This window comes from Arvicola amphibius, chromosome 2, assembly GCF_903992535.2.
Source record: "Arvicola amphibius chromosome 2, mArvAmp1.2, whole genome shotgun sequence".
Classification (NCBI taxonomy): domain Eukaryota; kingdom Metazoa; phylum Chordata; class Mammalia; order Rodentia; family Cricetidae; genus Arvicola; species Arvicola amphibius.
Genome location: NC_052048.2, coordinates 78,336,443 through 78,357,893, shown reverse-complemented (window position 1 = coordinate 78,357,893; position 21,451 = coordinate 78,336,443). Strand labels below are relative to the sequence as shown.

General features: G+C 36.7%; 1 protein-coding gene and 1 gene segment (V, D, J or C); one reads left to right on the top strand and one right to left on the bottom strand.

Moving 5' to 3' along the window:
* The first annotated feature begins 3,117 nt into the window (after positions 1-3,117).
* Positions 3,118-8,579, top strand: LOC121677082. The segment is given in 3 exon segments: positions 3,118-3,128; positions 8,011-8,132; positions 8,269-8,579. Coding segments are annotated over 3 exon segments (444 nt in total).
* A 186-nt stretch (positions 8,580-8,765) lies between these two features.
* Positions 8,766-13,402, bottom strand: LOC119807223 (abl interactor 2-like). The gene is given in 5 exon segments (XM_038319319.2): positions 8,766-8,885; positions 12,239-12,252; positions 12,470-12,598; positions 12,601-13,139; positions 13,368-13,402. Coding segments are annotated over 5 exon segments (837 nt in total).
* Positions 13,403-21,451: the final 8,049 nt, after the last annotated feature.

Here is a 21,451-nt window from a genome sequence, read left to right as displayed (position 1 = left end):
AAACAGAAGAGAAGGTAAGGAAGCCAACTAATGCTACACAACAGGGTGAGGTTAAGTCTCTTCCCCACTTTACTTGGTCTCAGCCTGAATGACAACAACTAAACTATCAGTGTGGGTCACATTTTTACTCTTCAAAGAGAATCAAAAATCTGCTTGCAAGAAACACAGATGAGAAACTGAAGAATAAAATAGTTAATTTGCTATGGAGAAATCGAGATATTTAAAGGAATGCTATAAAGGATCTGTGAAGATATGCCAAAAACATCTAATCAGAGTATAGATTTTTACAATCCTAAACATAGAAAGTCATCTGTGACCAGAAGTGAAATAAAAGGAAAATGAAGGTTGTAGTTTTCACAGACCAAGGCAGTGAGCACAGAATTCCCACTGATGGAGATAGAGACAGAGACCCACATTGGTGCACTGGACTGAGCTCCCAAGGTCCAGTTGAAAAGCAGAAGGAGGGAGAATATGAGCTGTTATAAGGAGAAAGGTGCCCTTTGTTTGTCTCAGCCACCTTGGCTAGCTTACATAATAAAATACCACACAGAAATTGTATTAATTAAATCACTGCCTGGCCTATTATCGCTAGGCTCTTATTGGCTAACTTTGACATCTCAGTTTAACCCATTTCTATTAATCTGTATATTGCCACATGGCCCCGTGTCCATCTAGGAGGAGGATCCATGACTTCTCTGTGACTCTGCATTCTTTCTCCCCAAATTCAGTCCTGTCTTCTCCTCCTACCTAAGTCCTACCCTAGGCCAAGACAGTTTTCTTTATTTATTAACCAATGAAAGCACCACACAAACAGAAGGGACTCCATACAATTTCCCCTTTTCTGTTTAAACAAAAAGGAAGGATTTAAAATAGTAAAATTATGTGGGTCTCCATCCCTGTTACTATCTGTTGTTGGAAAAAGGGTATATGGTGATATTTAAGATAATTATCAGTTTGACTACAGGGCAACATCAGTTCAGGCAACCTCTCCTCTATTGCTTAGGGTCTTAGTTGGGGTCACCTAGGAATTTTTCTGGAGACACTCTTCTTGCTAATCCCATAATGGCTCCCTCAATCAAGATATCTCTTTCCTTGTTGTCATATCTGTCCTTCCTCCATCTCAACTATCTCATTCCCTCAAGTTCTCCTCAATCCTTCCTTTCTCCCCTTCCTTATACCCCTGCCCCAAGTCTCCTAATTTTGTCAGGTGATCTTGTCTATTTCCAAATTCCAGGATGGTCTACAAGTAAAATAGCTAAATATAAAAAAGTAGTATACAGCAAGCCAACAGCTAACATCAATGGAGAGAAAATCAATGCAATCCAAATAAAATAAAGAATAAGACAAGGCTGTCCACTCTCTCAATATCTCTTCAACATAGTTCTTGAAGTTTTAACAATAGCAGTAAGACAACATAAGGAGATCAAGGGGATTCAAATTGGAAAGGAAAAAGAAAAACTTTTATTTTTTGCATATGATATGATAGTGTACATAAGTGACCCCCCAAAACTCTACCAGATAATTTCTACAGCTGATAAATACCTTCAGTGATGTGGCAGGACACAAGATTAACACACACACAAAAAAAAAAACCCAAAACAAAACAAAACAAAACAGTTGCCTTACTATACACAAAGAATAAAGAAGCTGAGAAAAAAATTATAGAAATATCACCTTTCAAAATATCCTAAAACAACATAAAATGTCTTGGCTAACACTAAACAAAGAATTAAAAGATCTATTTGACAAGAACTTTAAGTCTTTGAAGAAAGAAATTTAAAAAGACACCAGAAAATGGAAAGATCTTCCATGCTCTTGGATTGGTAGGATCAACATATTAGAAATGGCAATTCTACCAAAAACAATCTATATATTCAATGCAATGCCCATCTAAATTCCAACAGAATTCTTCACAGACCTTGAGAGAACAAGAGTCAACTTCATATGGGAAAAATAACAGGATAGACAAAACAATGCTGTACAATAAAAGAACTAGAGGCATTACCATCCCTGACATCAAGCTCTATTACAAAGCTACACTAATGAAAACTGCTTGGTATTGGCATAAAAAGAGAGGTTTTAGCAATGGAATTGAATTGAAGACCTGGATATTAATCTACATACTTATTAACACCTGATTTTTGACAAAGATGCTAAAATTATACAGTAGAAAACAGAAAGAATTTTTAACAAATTGTGCTGGAAAAGCCAACATGTAGAAGAATTAAAATAGATTCATTTCTATCCATGCACAAAACTCAAGTACAAATTGATTAAAGACCTCAATATAACTCTGAGCGCACTGAACCTGATAGAAGAGAATGTGGGATGTAGCCTTTAATGCATGGACACAGGAGACCACTTCTTAAATATGACTCCAGTTGCACAGGCAATAAGAGCAACAATAAATAAATGGGACCTCCTGAAACTGAGAAGCTTCTATAAAAAAAGGACACAGTCAATAAGACAAAAAAACAACCTACTGAATGGGGAAAAAAACACATCAGACAAAGGACTGATCTCCAAAATATATAAAGAACTTAAGAAATTGGACATTAAAATTCTAAATAACCCAATTAAAATGGTGTACTGAACTAAACAGAGAATTCTCAACAGAAGAATTGCAAATGGCCAAAAGATACTCAGGGAAATGCAAATCAAAACAACTATGAGATACCATCTTACACCTGTCAAAATGGCTAAGACCAAAAACACTAATGATAGCTTACACTGGAGAGTATGTGGAGTAAGGGGAACACTCATCCATTGATGGTGGGAATGCAAACTTGTACAACCACTTTTGAAATCAGTATGGTGGTTTCTCAGAAAATTGGGAATCAACCTAACTCAGGATCCAGCAATACCACTCTTGGTAATATACCCAAAAGATGCTCAATCATACTATAAAAGCATTTGTTCAACTATGTTCATAGCAGCATTATTTGTAATAGACAGAATGTGGAAACAACCTAGATGCTCCTTAACTAAAGAATGGATAAAGAAATTGTGGCACATTTACACATTTGAGTACTACTCAGTGGTAAAAATGAAGGACATCTTGAATTTTGCATGCAAATGGATGGTGGAATTAGAAAACACTATTCTGAGTGAGGTATTATGAGTGAGAGGTATGTACTCACTCATAAGTGGATACTAGCCAGAAAGAAAGTACATTGAGCCTATAGTTTATGATCCTAGAGATGCTAAGCAATAAAGTGAACCCAATAAAAAACATATATAGACCCACCTGGAAGTTAATTTATCTCAATTTACATTTTTGTAGAATGTGTATCACTGTGGAAATGTCATACACGTCATGTATATGTATCTTAATATATTTCCTATATGTACCTAAAAAGCAACCACTATTGTAAAACTGTCAAATTATGACAAAGCATCTCCTTTATATGATCTAAAGTACGTGTTAAGAAAATTGTATAATATAGCCTTTAAATTTTAGAATCTGGAAATATGCATTATTTATATATACTCACATACAGATGTTACAACAATTTTCCTGCATAAAATGATTTACCTGAATAATTCGAAAACACATTACAAGCCATTACATACTCAAACAATTCTTCTGCCAGATTTATAAATGTTTATCTCTTCCTGGACTGGGATTTATGGGTGCTAGGATTTTTCTTAACTGGGAGCTACTGCTTCTACAGTAGGGGTAGAATCAGCAAAGCCACTGTTGTTGTTACAACAACCATGTGAGAACAGTGGTAAGACCAGTATCCCACAATAAAGTAAATTAACTAAGCTACATGAAAAATCTTCAGTTTGTTATAGAACTAGGGAATACCTTCAAATTGGATGGACTTGCCACAATATAACTAAGATACAAGTTCTAATCACACACATGCTTAGAATGTTACAAGGATTAAGTTTAAACTGTATTATTAGCTAATACTTGTCTCAATCTACATGATTTTATCTGATGTAACTCAAATATATATTGAATGTGTTGAAAGTAAAAAATTCTGCACTCCTTTAACTTTTACAACAATATTGAATCAATTTCCATTATATTTTATTAATGTTTTCCAGACTTATAAATTTTCCTGATAAAGTCTGGGTCTCATGTAGCTCTGGCTGGCCTCAAAAAGTAGTGAATAATCACCTTGAAATTTAGGAACTGCTGCTCGAGGCTCCAAGATCTGGAATCCAGTTCATGCAGTGCTGTAACTGTAATTCAGGATTCATTTTTTTATAGTAGGCAAGAAAACCATGATTAAGCTTTATCCAAGCATGATATTTTATTACTTTTTGGTAGCAAGAATTGTATTGCATATATATCTGTTTCTGTACACATTCATTACCAAATCTGCTGATTAATTCACAGGGAGAAAGAGTGCCAGATTTGGTTCACTAGTTTTTGCTGAGTGCACTGCAATTTTCAACAAATCATTGTCACCTCTTTTGGTATCCCACTTGGACAAAACTTAGTCCTGTCCTTATTTTAGTACACTCTCTAACAAGGGAGAGAATAGTGAATGCTTATACATTCACAGTCACCAGTTCCAAAAACTGTACCACAAAGGACAAGAAAAGTTTATCTTTCCTGATTCACTTGGCTTACAGCATTTTAATTCTAGCCCTGCCCACTTACATGAGAGTGGTCCTAGCACTTTTTCTTACCCACTGTTAGTCAGTCAGAACTGGAGATCCTGACAATTCTTTTTGATGCAAATGGAGAAAAGACTGTCCCAGACATCTGGCTCTGAACAATGATATTCCTGAATAGGGGGTCAGTGTGACACCCACTTCATTTTCCTGGCACCTTATGTAGTTCAGTGCACAACTGATGCAGGCTGTTGAAAAATCTCTTTTGCCCATTTTTCCAATCTTTAATATTGCTGATGGTATAAATCTATGAAAATGAACTCTTTCCATGCTTGTAGGTTTCTTTCTCTTTTTAAGGTTCTCCATATCTTTTTAAAGCATTGAGACAGGATATTTGTCTCAACAATATTACCCTAACAGGATATTTTGGGTAATGAAGAAACTTACTATGGAACAATGTTGTAGTGAACTTCATGATTTCCAAATGCTCTTGTCACTATAGTGGGAAGGATCTAAAGACCTGTACTTTCTCCACACTAAATTAGTGGCACTTTAATATATGTTTTTTTTGTTTCCCTCTCAAGCCAAAATGTAGACAGTTCTCTAGGGACCATACACATGATATTAAAATTAGGCTAACTCTACTAATGATAATGTGTTGTTTCCATTGATGAATCTCATCATTTTACACACTTTTATATATAATACATTATGGATGCCATGGAGGTTTAATCAGCATTCCAAGAATTAGAATGTAGTTTGACTGTATTATTTTTTTCTGTGGCAATGGCATGTAATGGAAAACAGACTTCTAGAGAGGTATGAGGATGACAGATTTGGCATGAATAGGGACTGACCAGTTTTTTTTTTTATCATATCTTGTGACTCATAGTAACTGTGAGATATTCCTGCAATGCAACTTCATGAAGGGAGTAAAGATAGAGGTAGCCACCTGAAAGCTGGTCAGACACTGTGCTAATCCCACCATGAAATAGATTTATTGCAAGTTAAGTCTTAATTCCCAGAGAATAAGACAGAAGATATTTTTCTTCATTGATTTCCTTCAGGTGTAGGTCAGGTATAGCATACACAGATTGATATCCACCAGCTTTCCTGACATGAGCTGTGAATAACAATGAATTCAATTATGTTAGTATGTAGAGAACAAATACACTCAATATAAACATTTTGTGGGTAATGATCTGGGCCAAGGTTATGTGATGCAGCAAAAAATGTTGAGTCAGTTCATGGTTGGAGTAAGTTCTAAGAACAGAAAACAGGAAGGAGAGAACAGTATAAATGTGACTTTGTTTGAAAAAGAGGTATAAGTCAACAAAATATATAATATTCAGAGACTGTTTGGAAAGATGGCTTAGCAGTTAAGAGCACTTATTGTTCTTGCAGAGAAATCATTCTTAATCCCCAGTAGTCACATGGTGGTTTGAAACAGTTCTAGTTCAGCTATGTTACCCTCTTCTGATTTCCATGTGAGAAAGACGTACTGGTATTGCACATGCAGCCAAATGGTCATTTACACAAAAGAAATCTTTAAAATTTTAATTTTAATTTTTAGAATTGTTCAGATAAGAAACCAAATAAATAACATTTCCAGATCAACTTGTTTTTTTCAAGGCAGTTGTTTACAACTGTGAAATAAGTTACTACATTGATGGATTCACTATGTTTAAACTAAACATACACTTACAGTGTCAGCATGTGAAATATGTTCAGGTTAATGCATGTTAATGCATAGAATTTGGGCAGAGGGCACTGATTTTATCTCTGTTTTAGACTCTTTGGTATATCCCTTGATGCAAATCTATGAACACATACAACAAAATGCTGCTGTCATTTATTTACAGGTCAATCAGTTTCTGATTATTCAATTTCTCATAAGCCTATTATATTACTGCTGCCTGATATTGACATACTCTAGACCTTACTTGGGCTATAACTCCCTATGTTTGCCTCCAACATTCACTTTCTTACATATTTTCCTCACCATGAAGCTTGTATTTTTCTGTACAAACCTATAGCTACACATCCTCTCAATATATGCAAGAAAAAATGATGCCCACATCATGTGCAAACTATAAACTATTTTACATTCAAGGACATAAAGGATAATTTCTTAGTGAAATCTCATATTCCTTAAAGACAATAATTTGTTACAAGAAGGGAGAATAGTCAGGTCCTATAATCTGAAGACTCACAGGAACTTTGGGCATAGATATAATCCCAATGTGATCTGGGAAGAGAATTCATATGCACAGATGCAAGGAAAGAAAATCCATGAGCTTTTCTGGTCTTGATTGAAGTAGTTCTGGTGTACTTGACATGTGATAAATAAGGAAAATTAGAATGTTTACTGGAAAAGATGTGTTACTTACAGGAGATCTTGCCCTTCTTTAAAAATCATGTCTATAAATAAAATTCTATTCCTCATGTGGGAATCTTTGTGGGCAAGAGATTGCATCATACTTTGTAGAGCTCAGTCCCAGTGGATGCATCTACACAATATGCTGAAACAAAAGGCTCCAGGAAAGTTTTTAAAATTGGGATGAAAATATTGTCAGTGGAGTTTGCTGAGAGATTTTTCTTTCTAGTAACATTAGGAGATATGCACACAAATTCTCTGCAACATTACTAACAAAATATGAGTTTAACAGAGAGGACACTAAAATAATGCCAAACTAGATGGGCCCATGAGGTTCAATTTTGCACCAAGGATTACAGACAATTGAGTACAGTTGGGATCGAGATAGGTGTTTCTCCTTAGAAAAGAGCACACTAGTTTGTTACCCAGGCCCAATGAACAACTAAGAAAACATACATACAAGTATAATGAACAGTTAAAATTTAGGAATATTCTTACACACACACACACATATATGCACACAATAACAAATAAATAAAAAATAATGAATTTTAAGTCATAGATTTTAAGGTAGTGAAGAAGAATATAAGTGAGATTTGAATGGAGGAAATGATGAGAGAAATGTCTTAACTAAAATATAATCTCACAAATAAATAGAAAAACAGAAGTCACTGTATATCATCTTCTGCTAACTATGGAAAGACCCTTTAATTTTTTATTCTTTATTTTATTTTTTGCTTTTTCATACAGGGTTTCTCTGTAGCTTTACAGCAATGTTTTTAAATTTTTATGTACTTTTTAGAATTATGCCATGTTTTACAGTCCCTACCATGATGGGAAACAACACGAAAATTGTATGTTGAACATGAAAGAAGTCAACATAAAATACAGTAGTTAGATGGACACTGTTATTTATTATCCAAAGAGGAGCACATTTCCTACAAAGAAACATGTGTTGCCTTTCTAATCTGAGATGCAAGAATACCATGGTCTTTTAATAAGCCATCAATCTGGCCAATTCTGTGACTGTATTCAGTTATTGCTGATTTGCATGTGCCCAGAGCATGCCTACTGCTCTTCTTCATAATCAGGTCACATATGTGCTGGAGTCAGTTCCAGACTGGTCACAGAACAGACATGTTCCCCACAAAACTCCTGGTTCTGCAGCTGCTCTGGCTTATAGGTAACAAATTTAATTTCTATAAAGAGATTTCCAAATAGCTTTGAGTTTATTCTGGTTAGTACTTGGTTGTGTAGTGAAAGCTCTTTTTATAATAGGATTAATTGTAAAGAATTTTCTTTTCAATTTCTGATCTCAGGTAGCAAATGTGATATACAGATGACCCAGTCTCCAGCCTCCCTGTCTGCGTCTCTAGGAGAAAGTGTCACCATCGCATGCCAGCCAAGTAAAAGCATTGACTGGAGTTTAGCATGGTATCAGCAGAAACAAGGGAAACCCACTAAAGTCCTGATCTATCTTGCAAACAGGTTGGCAAAAGGGGTCTCTTCCAGGTTCAGTGGCAGTAGATCTGACCCACAGTATTCTCTCAAGATCAGCAGCCTACAACCTGAAGATGTGGCAACTTATTACTGTCAACAAGGTTATGAGTATCCTCCCACAGTGACATAAGTCATAACACAAGCCTTCTAGGAAGCAGAAGTATGTGGTTTGGCTGTACCAGCTGTTCCTTTACATGGACCACCCACTGAAACTGTTTCTCAGACATTACAGTATTTTGAACACAACTGGTAATAAGTCATTTTATTTTGTTAGAAGAGGTTAATCAGTCCTCTCTGTAGCCTATTAGTCTTCTGCTTAATCTCCAACACTACAGAGTATGAATGTCTTTTCTGCCTTAACAGAGGACACAGTTGTTCCCTGTGATGAGTCTGAGTTGTATCTCCAGTTGAGACTCATAAAGAAGAGTGAATGCTTCTATGAACATTCAATACATGTTCTTTATGTACAGAAAATTAACCCTGTATACTATATTTAAAAGCCAGGGTATCATTTCTGAGAAAAAGGATTCCAGTTTTTCTGAGAAAAGCAGGAGTAAGAGAAAGCTGATTACCCATAATCTTCTGCTGTGACTTGAAATTCAAGCAGTGTGTGTTTATGCTTTTATCTGTCTGCTATCACTGTGATAACACATCACATAGAATTTTTATGACTTCTCTGTTCAATGGTCTGCTTACAAGATTCAAACCATATTGAACCACCCTAATATGACTTTTAATCTCACAGTATTAAAAGAAACATAGACATTTCTATATAAAATCAAAGAGAGTACAGGACTCTCTTAAATATGATTCCAAAAAGATATTGATGAAGTCTTTATTACAGGGTATACTTTTAGGAATGGTACAAAACACTAAATCAACAAAAGTGAACTGTACTCCATTCCGTCTGTCTCTGTTTCTGTCTCTCTCACAGAAATATCATCTATCTTGTGTGAATACATTTCCACTTCTTAATGATGTCATTTTTATTGTCTGTGTATGTACAGTTCATGAATATTTAATTACTATAGATTTATATAAATAAAACAAATGTGTCAGAAAATATAGTACCATATTTCTAGAATTTTCTTAATTATTCTATCTAATGAATTTCTATATAAATTATAGACTGAGTTTATCAACTTTTGAAACTTCAAGAATATTGATTGCATTACATTGCATTTGTGTACCTATTTGAAAAAATATATATTTTTAAGTGTTTTACTGAGATGGAAAGAATGCCTCTGGTAAAAAAAGACTTGGAGAGGACCTTGGTTTGATTCTCAGCACCTGCATGGAAACTGATAGCTATCTTAACTTCATTCTCAGGGATTACACTATCCTCCTCTATTTTATTATTTTTATTAATTGCAATTACATTTATTTCTATATATTTTGAGCACAGGGGTATGTCAAGCATGTGATGTGTTTTTTTATTTTTTTATTGATTTTATTGAGCTATACCTTTTTCTCTGCTCCCCTTCTTTCCTCTTCCCTCCCCTTCAACCCTCTCCCATGTCCCCATACTCCCAATTTACTAAGGAAATCTTGTCTTTTCCTACTTCTCATTTAGATTAGATCCATTTATGTCACTCCTATGGTCCTCTTTGCTGTCTAGGTGCTCTGGAATTGTGATTTGTAGGCTGGTTTTCTTTGCTTTATATTTATAGACCATTTATGTGGGTTCATATTATAATTATCTTTCTGGGTCTGGATTACTTACTCAAGATGATGTTTTCTGGCTCCATCCATTTGAGGTCTGATCTTCAAAATATACAAAGAACTCAAGAAATAGGTCATCAAAAGAACAAATAAACTAATAAAAATAGAGAAAGCACTAAACAGAATTCTCAACAGAGGAATCTAAAATGACTGAAAGACACTTAAGGAAATGCTCAACATCCTTAGCCTTCAGAGAAATGCAAATCAAAACAACTCTGAGATTCCATATTACACCTGTAAGAATGGCCAAGTTCAAAAACACTGATGACACCTCATGATGGATAGGGTGGGATAAAGGGAACACTCCTACATTGTTTGTGGGAGCGCAATATGACACAGCCCCTTTGGATATCAGTGTGGAGATTTCTTAGAAAATTAGGAAACAATCTTCCTCAAGACCCAGTAATACCACATTTGGACATATATATATATATATATATATATCCGAAGAATGCTCAATTTTACCACAAGAACATGTGCTAAACTATGTTCACAACAACATTGTTTTTTATAGAAAGAATCTGGAAACAACCTAAATGGCCCTTGACCAAAGAATGGATAAGGAAAATGTGGTACGTTTACACAATGGAGAACTAAACAGCAGAAAAAGTAATGACATCCTCCTCTATTTCTAAACTCACCAGGAATGCACACTGTATTCTTACATGGATGCAATCAAAACACTCATGAATTTAAAAGTGTTAAATAGCTAACATTATGAACATAGATATATTTTCAGTTCATTTTTATGCTTTCAATTATATAAGGTCTATTCTGCTATCCTCAGTCTATGTGTACTCTTTTTTCTTTTTTCTTTATTCTTCTTCCTTACAATATATAATGACCACATCCTCCTTTTTCTCCTCTCCTCACAGCAGACTCCAAACACCCTTGTCCCCCAGATCCAATGCTCCTTCATTTCCCTTCAGAAAAGAGCAGAACTCGGAGATTTCAACCAAACAACATGGGATAAGTTGAAATAAGACTAGGCACAAACCTTTATATCAAGGCTGGACGAGGCAACCTAGTAGGAGTAAAAGTGTCCCAAAACAAGGAAAAAGAGTCAGAAACATCCATACTCCCATTTTTAGGAATTTCACAAAATCCACAAGCTAAACAACCACAACATAATAGCATTGAACCTAGCACAAACTCATGCAGCTGCCATGATTGCTGCTTCAGTCTCTGTGAGACCCTATTAACCCTGCTTATTTGATTCTCTGGGCTGTGTTCTCTGGGTATCCTTGAAAACTCTGGTTCCTACAATTCTTCCACTCTTTCCTACTTCAGAGGTGTTTCCTGACCTATACCTAATAAGTATTGCTTTGGGTCTCTGTATCTGCTCCAGTCAGCTGTTGGAGGAAGCCTCTATGATAATAATTGGTCTAGGCACTGATATATGAGTATAGCAGAATAGCATTAAGAGTCATTTCATTGACTTATTTTGCTGTCGTGTTTGAGTCTACCTTAGGTCTCTGACCCATCCAGTTTCCAGTTCCTGGTGACAGGCCTGGGTGCTTTCATGTGGCATGGACATCAAATTATCAGTCATTGTTCAGCCACTGCCACAAGCTCTGTACTACCATTGCTCCATCATATTTTGTAGTCGGAAATGGCTGTAGTGAAAGGATTTGTATCTTGATTGGTGTCACATTCCTGCCTTATTACAGAATATGGCATGTTTAGGTTTTATATCCTCCATTAGTTGCTTTTCCTGCTAGCATCACCCTACTAATTTCAGGGAAGTTTTCACTGCACTAGAGTTCAACATCACCCTCCTGTACTCTCCCTCCATCCCTCTGTTCTCTGCCTGATCCCTTCTGTTCCTATCCACACCTGTGTCCAGTCCACCACAAAATATATTATATTTCCCCTTCTTAGGGCTAGTGATGCACTACCACTAGAACCCTCCTTGTTATTTAATATTTTTTGGTCTATGGATTCTAGCTTGTTTATCATTTACTTAAGATATAATGGTCACTTATAAGTGAACATATACCATGCTTATTTTTCTGGGTATGAGACACCTCCCTCTGATTTTTTTTTATTCAGACTCAAATTTGATTTTTTTGTTTTTAATACTAGGAGATGAACCAAAACATAGAAAAAATAACTTCATCATTTGTATGCTTATTTGTTTCACTGGGAGGAAATTCCCAGGGCCTCTAGCTAACCTTGGAAGACCTGACTTTCTGAGAGTGAAGCACAGCTGTGCTGAGCTTTCCTCTGAGTAATGCATGATGGACTCAACATCGGGGAAGAGCCCAGTCACTCCATTCATAATTCCGTCATACCAACCATCGTCGTTCTTCTTGATGACATAAATAATGGCTCCTCCCTGAAAGGACAGCTCATCTTCCTTGTCTTTTGTATAATCATAAATTGCCACAACCTTTTCCAAGTAAGACCTTGGAGCCCACAGTGGTCCTCTTCAGCATAAGGATCACTGTACTCAACCACCGCTGCTTCCTCCTCCTCATATTCTTCTGGAGGTGGCGGTGGAGGAGGGAACTCATCAAAGTCTGGCTCTTTCACAGGTGGTGGTGGGGGTGGTGTATCTGAAACTGGATTCTGGTTATAAAAAGGCCCTCCATTCATCTGACTCTGAAGGCTTGCCTGCGAAGTTATGGAAGGAGGCCGTCTACAGGGCAATGAGCCCCTGATTGTTGGTGGCGTATGGTGAGAGGCAGGCCTATTCATGCTGTAGAACTGAACAGTATGACCTGGAAAGACGCTGGGAGGAGAGGGACTAGGAACAGTGATAGGAGCCCTCACACTTCCGCTTCCAAAGTTCTCCCGACTGCTGCTCCGACTACTTGGGTGGCTTCCTCCACTGCTCCCACTGCTGCTGTAAGTTCGATTTCTTTGATTCACAGAAGCTGTCCTCACAGGGCTCTGCTGCAAGGGAGCCATATTACGGGTTGGGCTAGGTACGTAATCATTGCAGTTATTTTTGTTTGTTTTATGGCTGATAAGTGGTCAATACAGAATGAAAATATTAAGACAACTTCTCTTTTGATCCCTTTCTACCTTGACTTAACACAGGTCATTCTCCACTTGAAAATGAATATACAGAAATACTTCCACCTTCAAGGAAGTGGCCTAGGACCACTATTCATTTTTGTTTTTTATGCTTCAGGGAAGATCTTGGTAAATGTTTGCCACAAGCAAATGCCAAGTGCCAGAGGACACTCACATCTGCAGTAATGGCATGGGAGGAAGATAAGACATTCCAAGGTGATTATTTGAAATAAAACACAAGCCTAGGCTTACAAGATAACAGCAGGTTATACATTTGCTTAACAGAAAGTGAGTGAATAAAATCAACAGCAGCAACAACAAATACTCACAATGACAGGAGATTATCATCCAAGAAAGTAAGAAGGGGAGTGGGAAAAATGTAAAAAGAATCTAAATATGGTGATTTCCTTCTTGTGGCAAGAGAACAGCACTAATTCCTCTGTTGTGGTGTCCTGGCTAGTATTGTGTTAATTAATATACAAGCTGCAGTTGTCTGTAAGAATGATCCAGCAATAAGACATTTTCTTAATTAGTCATGAATGGATAAGGGCTAAGCCTACTAGTTCCATCTCTGGGCTGGTGGTCCTGGTTTCTATAAGAAATTAGGCTGATCAAGCTACAGTGAGCAAGCCATTAAGCAGCTTGCCTCCATGTTATCTGCATCTACTCCTGCCTTCAGGTACCTGTCCTCGTCAGCTTCCTTTGATAATGAACATTAATAATAAAATGTAAGCCTTATGAACCCTTTGTTCCCTGAGTTTCTTTGGTCATGGAGTTTCACTGCAGAAATAGTTAAGTGCAACTAAGATCAGTGGCATCACAACTTCAGCCAAGAAATCTAAATAAACAAACAAATAACAACTGGAGCTGGTCTGGAAAGAGTTAAAGTATCAGAAACAAGAGGACAATAACACAACAAGATGGAGAGTCAGGAGAATTCAAACAGTGGAGGAGACAGGGAAATGAGAAGGTGTTTAAGAGAAATTTGACTGAAAATAGAAACTTAAATGAAAAAGTAATCTACAGCAAAAACTTCAAAATCGAAGAAATAGAATATGCAACTTTGTTCATAGCAAATAATGGGAATTTGAATTAGAATTTTTAAATTGTAAAACGGAATCAGGTAGAAGGAAAATTTCAACATATTAGGTTTATATTTCATATATACATGAAAAAAAAATCTGAGAAGAAACAAATCCTGGGCTAAGAGATTCGGTGAACACCTTTTAGAGAAGCAATTATTGGAGTTCCAGCATATTCTGTATAGCTCCTTTGGCAGAAAACAGACTTTTAAAGAGAAACATAGGTTCTATCACAATTTTTAACTTTGTAATACAAGGTATTGAAACTTCCCCAGGAATCCCATTTTGGGGTAAGGAAAGGACTAAAAGCACAGTTTATGCAAGAATGGGAGTTTTAACAAATCATCAGAGTATTTTGTGAAGGAAATGATAATTATGGGACAATAAGAATTAATAAATAGTGGTAAGGACTGATCTTGACCAAGACTCCTTAATTTTGTTCATCTTTTCTCTTTATTTAGACTAACTTCCAAGTATATTCCAGAGTTGGAATCTCTTTGTCCCTGAATCTTTGTATGGTTAGGATTTAAATGTACTTTAAATATGGCAGTACTCCTGAAAATGTCCCAAATGGTTCAAGGGTCCTGTGCAAAGAGGGCTCTCACCTGGCAAATAGAATGATTAACATCAGGTAAACAGAAATCTAAATTAGACTTTCCTATGAAACCTTGTAAAATGTGTTGCCGCTTATCTAAAGAGCTATTATTTCTCTTATCTTCCTCCAATAATCTACTAATTCAGGCAAAGTGCATCGAGTTCCTGATTAGCCCAAACAGGCTTAAAAAAAAAAAACCAGCATCTTCAAGCTGATTCCCAGGCTGCTCTGGCCTGCAACCCACAACCTGATGCTACCTTTCTCCAATAAAAGTAGAAAGAGTATTCTCTTAGGCAGTCTGGTGGTTTGTGTCCCCAAAACATACATTTCTTTTGCACATGTAATGGTCTAGTTGGGTGGTTTTATGATTCTTTCTTATATTTATTTGTCTTCCCAAAGAGTCACTCTGGGTAAAATGTAGTGAGGAGCAGAGGGCTGCTTCCTGCCCCGCCGCTCTCACCCTCCTGGCTAGCTTGTGCCCCGAAATAACAACACACAAACTATATTCATTTAAACACTGCCTGGCCCATTAGTTTCAGCCTCTCACTCCCATCTTGACTAACCCATATCAAATAATCTGTGTAACACCACAAGTGGTGTCTTACCGGGAAAGATTCAGCATGTCTGACATGGTGGCTGGCTTCATGGTGACTGACCCAGAGAGGAGAGGTGAGGCAATTGTCTGAGCCATCTACCTCACTTCCTTCTTCCTGTTCTGTCTACTCTACCCACCTAAAGGCTGGCCTATTAAATGGGCCAAGGCAGTTTCTTTATTAACGAATGAAATCAACACAAACAGAAGACTCTCCCACATCATTTCCCCTTTTTCTGTTTAAACAAAAAAGAAAGGCTTTAATTTTAACATAGCAAAATTACATATAACAAAACAGTTATCAAGTAAGAATTACAGTTACAGTATTTATATCTACTTTATCTTTTATCATAACAAAGGAAAACTATAACTATCTATTCTTCAACTCCATCAAAGACTCCAGCAGGACATAATATTACCTAAGTAAATGAGAAGTAAGCAACTTACAAAACTCTAGAAATCACAGAGATATCTTGCTGCCTGGACAGTCACCCAAAGTTCCTCTGTACCATTGGGGCATCCATCTTTGGCCTACAGGCCCATAGTTTCCAGCAGACATTTCCATGAAAGCAGGAAAATTAAAAGACAATTCAGTCACTTTCTGCTGTGTCCTGCAGAATGTCTCGAAGACTCTTTCATGAATTAGGAACCCCGAAAGATCATCTCACCTTTAGGCAAGTTCAGCAGTCCTCTCTCTGCAGGTTCTTTGTGTCCAGTTTGTGCAATAGTCCAGACAAGAGCAGTTTCTTGCCCAAATGGCTATCAAACTCCATAAGGAGCCTCTTTGAAGCCCATCTTCCTCTTGAAGTAGATCCGTGCTGCCAAGAGCAGACATGTCTCATTGTCATGAAAAGCCGTAAGTTATTAAAACATTTAAAATGTTTTTAAAATATTCTGTAGTCTTTGAAAGATATTAAGAATACCTATCTGAAATATATCTATGCACATATAGAAAATCTAACATAACTACAAACTTGACGATTATCAATGATTGTCCACTAACAACCTATATTTCCTAATTATACATTACATTTTAAATGAACTACACAATCACAATACCTTAATCAGTATCATAAATACATATACATATAACAAAATTGACCTTAAATTTAAATCACTAAAGGAAAATCCATATCAATGCAAATTATTCATACCTATATCATATCCCCCTTTAAATGTAAAAGAACATTTATAAGCAATATTTGGGAATATGGACATAGTTATTTCTCTCCAATCTGCTTCCTGCTGTATGGGGATGATGTTGATCAGATCTTTCATGGTATAACCTGTGTGCCAGGGTCATCTCAGTCAGCAGTTGAGCGAAGTAATTTTTTGAGGGTATTCATAGCAACCTTTTAGGAGGGTGTGGTCTATCATACCATATTGGGATAGAAGCAATCAATAAGGTCTCATTTTCTGTAAAAACAAAAGAAGAAACACCTTTCCAAAGCATCATGTCCTTAGATCCAAATTTTAAAGTCGAAGTATTTTCAAAATATCTATCTTGGATAAGTTCAGCAGCATTTATAAACAAATATCTTTTAGCAGCTGTTTTCTCTTTTTTAGCATTCGAACAATTCAAAGAGAGCATAATAGCGTACAGTTTCAAGATTCTCTGTGTATTTTCCATCTTTGTGTGGCTTTATTTTAACCTCTATTTCATTTATTTTTACTTTTCGAGACAGGTTCTTTGTATATCTTTGTCCTGGAATAACTCTGTAGACCAGGCTGTCCTTGAACTCACAGAAATCCACTGACCTCAGCCTGGGATTAAAGGTGTGTGCTACAACTCCTTGAACTCACAGAGATCTGTCTGACTCTGCCTCCCAGGCATTGGGATTAAAGGTGTGTGCTGCCACACCTTCAAGTCACAGAGGTCAATCTACCTCTGCCTCCCAAGTGTTGGCATCAAAGGTGTGTACCACCACACCCAAACTACTTCCTTTTTTCTTTTTTACTTTTAAGAACTTTAACCTTTAGCCTGCATATATTTTTAACACATAGTAAACCATTTAGAGGTTTTCTTCATCTTTGAATCTATCTTTACTGTATATCTCTCTAATCACATGTGTCTTTAATTTACCAAACAATATCGGTAGAACTAAAGCCTTGGCTTTGACAGCTAGATCCAGCCCATTTCTAAGCTTTCTGTGATTCCAGTTTTGTGGCTGAGATACCGGCCAGAGCCATGTTCATTGCCACAACTCTACAGTGTTTCAAGGTCCCTGCCAGCAAGCAAGCTGCAGCATTCTGCTCACAGACCACACTCAAATCCTCCATAGTCAGATTGCCTGCCTGAAAGAGTCAGTGTTTGCCCTAGCAGGACGGACCAAAACAATGGAATTGTAAACCGGCGTAGCTTTTTTTCCTGCTATGGCTGAAAACCGAAAAGCATGCAGTAAATTTTCATCAACACCATTTAAGTGTTTAGTGGCAGGACCTCTTAAAAGAGCTGCATGGTTTTGCAGCTAAAGCTGAGTCAGGAAACCTCTCTTAGATGAGAGCACTTACTTACCTCTAGCAAGCAGAGAAGACCTGAGAAATTGCTGCTACCAAGAAAACATGCTTTACTCTATTCTTTCCCAAGCTTTCTCAGGCTTTCTGTGGATCCAGTTATCCACGTCTGGGTGCCATTCTGTAGTGATAGTGATGGGCTTCAGTAAAAAAAAAAAAAAAAAAAAAAAAAAACAGATTACAAAACAAAGCAAACAAAATTCCCCTCGACTTTCTATTATAAACTATCTCTTTATTTTTAAAATTGTTAAGATTTTATTTTAAATTTAATTATTTTTCTTTTATATATTATATCTAAATCATAGCTTCCCATTCTCCTATGCTCTCCTCCCAGTCACCCCTCTACCTTAATCTTACCCAGACAAACTACTTTTCCTTTTTTCCTTCATAAAACCGCAAGCTTCCGTGTGATATCAAATGAACACAGCATTAGAAGTTATAGTAGCACCATACCCTCATATCAATCTGGAAAAAGCAACCAAAAAGGAGAAAAAGAGGTCCAAAATCAGACAAAAGTGTTAAAACAGCCCTTATTTCTACAGTTATGAGTCTTACAAGAACGCCGAACTACATAATCACAACATATATGCTTAGGATCTAACTCAGACTAATACAGAAACCTTAATTATTGCTTAATATTCCCTGCTTAATTGGTTCTGAGAACCATGATCTTATGAAGCCTTTAACATTTTGATTCTACAATCTTTCCTTTTCTTCTTCTACAGCATTGCCTCACTCCACTGAATTTTCAAATATGGGTATCTGTATATGGTCTTACCTCTGCTGGATGAATCCTGATAAATGTTATGATAGGTTCTGGTCTATGAGTATAACAGGAAATCATTAGTAATCCTTTCTTTTTGGCCTGTCATTTTTGGGTCTATCCTAGGACTTTGCACATCCATGCCTCTGGTACCAGACCAACCAGGAAGTGTCAAGCATGGGTTACCTCTCCAAGCCTGGTGTGAGCCTCAGGTTGTACCAGTCATTGGTTGTCAATACTCACACTTTCTGAGCCACCATTACCCAAGCACATGGTTAAGAAAGGACAAACTCTAGGTCAAAAGTTTTGGTTCTGGATTGGTAATTCAGTTCCAACACATGGAACATTGTCTGGTTACCAAAGATGGCCAGTTCAGGCTATATATCCTCCATAGCTAAGTGTCTTCACTATGGTCACCTTCATAAATCCCAAGTGGTATCCAATGCACAAGAATTGCCCCCAAATTCTAATTGTCTCTTACTGTACTCTCTCCCTCCATCCCTCTCAACCCTTGACCCTTGATTTTCCCAAAACCAATGGTCTCTAGGCCATTCTGAAATCTATCCTATTTTTTCAACTGAGATCCATGTACCACCACCCATTTAAGCCCTCCATGATGCTTAGCCTCATTGGGACTATACGTTAAACCTTATTACCTTAACGAGTTATATCCATGTATAAAACCAGATATGTTGAACCTGATGGAAGACAAAGTGGTGAATAGCACTTTGACCACATTGGCACAGCAGATGATTTCCTGAACAGAAACCAATAGTTCAGGCTATAAGATTAACAATTAATAAATGGAACCCCATAAAGATGAAATGTTTCTTGAAGCCAATGGATACTGTCAGTAGGACAAAATGGCAGCATAAAAAATGGGAAAAGATTTTTACAAACTCCACTTCTAACAGAGGGTTAATATCTAAAATATGTAAAGAAATTAAGAAACTAGACTTCAACATACCAAATAATCCATTTTAAAAATGGGTACAGATTTAAACAGAGATTTTCAATAGAAGAAATTCAAGTGCTTGAGTCAAACATAAAGAGATCCTCAAAATTCTTAGCATCAAGGAAATGCAAGTCAAAGCTAGTGTGAGATTTCACCTTACCCCTTTCAAACTGACTAAGACCAAAATCACAAGAAATGGCTTACAGTATTGTTCTACTAAATATGAAATCGGGGAACCAAACTGGGTCTACTACAAAATTAATACCTTCCTTAAGCTTCTGGACCATCTATCTTGCCCATTAATTCATATTTCATGTTTCTTTAAGTAAAATGCATTGAAATCAGTTCATTGAGGCTAGCTTGTTAGGGCTCTCATGTCTCAGATTATTATTCTAAAATCTCTGGTAAAAATTGGTTGAGCATATACTCAAAGACTAGGTAAGTAATTGAAGCATAACAGTTTGTACACAGAGCCAAGTACTCTCATGTTGCTTCTAGAAGATGGGGAAGTAGAAGAGCATCAACTATAAGAAAAACTGGGTAAAGAAGTAAGGTCAGAGCTGTAGTAGTTCTTTATTTTTAAGAACCACTGAAGAACTAATAGAAGTGGAAAGAGAGCAACACACTTGAGGAAGAGATTTATGTTACATTTTCTCTATCATTTAAGTAGTTTTAACCATTTTATCTGTCTCTTAAATACAATCCACAATAGAAATCTAGTTAACAGATGTATTTGTAAATAGTATATAATTTATCTCATTTAAAATTGTGTATGGTAGCTCTCCTGATTCCAATTACTTTTCATACTGGGAGCAAATTATTCAACATTTAATGCCACTACAAAATATTATTTGTGTCATATGTTATCATGTTTGTCATGAAGTAACTATCCTTCTAAACCATGTGAAGTTGATAAAATTTTCAAGTACTGGGGCTGGAGAGATGGCTCAGCGGTTAAGAGCACTGACTGCTCTTCTCAAGGACCTGGGTTCAATTCTCACCACCCACATGGCAGCTCACAACTGTCTGAAAATCCAGTGCCAGGGGATCTGACACCTTCACACCAATACACATAAAATAAAGTTAAATAAACCATAAAAAAATTAAAAAAAATTTCAAGTACTATTCAGTTAGCAATTAACATCATGAGTTTGACTATGGAGGAATTAACATTATCTTCCAATTTGAGAGAGAACACAAGATGACTTGTTTGTTGATGAGCTCTGACCCTCTACCATATTCTGTAGTCTATCTCCCATGGGTCTGGGGATCAGAAATGATTACCCAGAGTAACTAAACTTTCAGTCTATTTTCATTCACCTATAGTGTAGGATGTCCTTCTGTCTATGTGTTGCTTTCATTAGTTAATAAAGGAATTGCTTTGGTTCTATAGCAGAGCTGTGGAAAACAGAGCTAGACAGAGAAAACTTAATGGCAGGCTGGTAGAAGGAAGGTAGAGAGAAGCCATATGGAGCCGCCGCCAGAATAAAACATAATGAATCTTTGATGGTAAGCCACTGCCATGTGTGGATATACAGATTAATAGAAATTGCTTAAATTAATATATGAGTTAGATAATAAGAATCTAGAGCTAATGGGCCAAATAGTGACTTAATGAATACAGTTTCTGTGTAGTTATTTCGGGACTAAGCTAGCCAGGCCAGCAGGATGAACAAGCTGGCCCTCCTCCTGCTCACCTATGTGAAGTCTTCTATGAAATTGGATACTTTGTTTACGAAAATGACATCAAGGCCTATG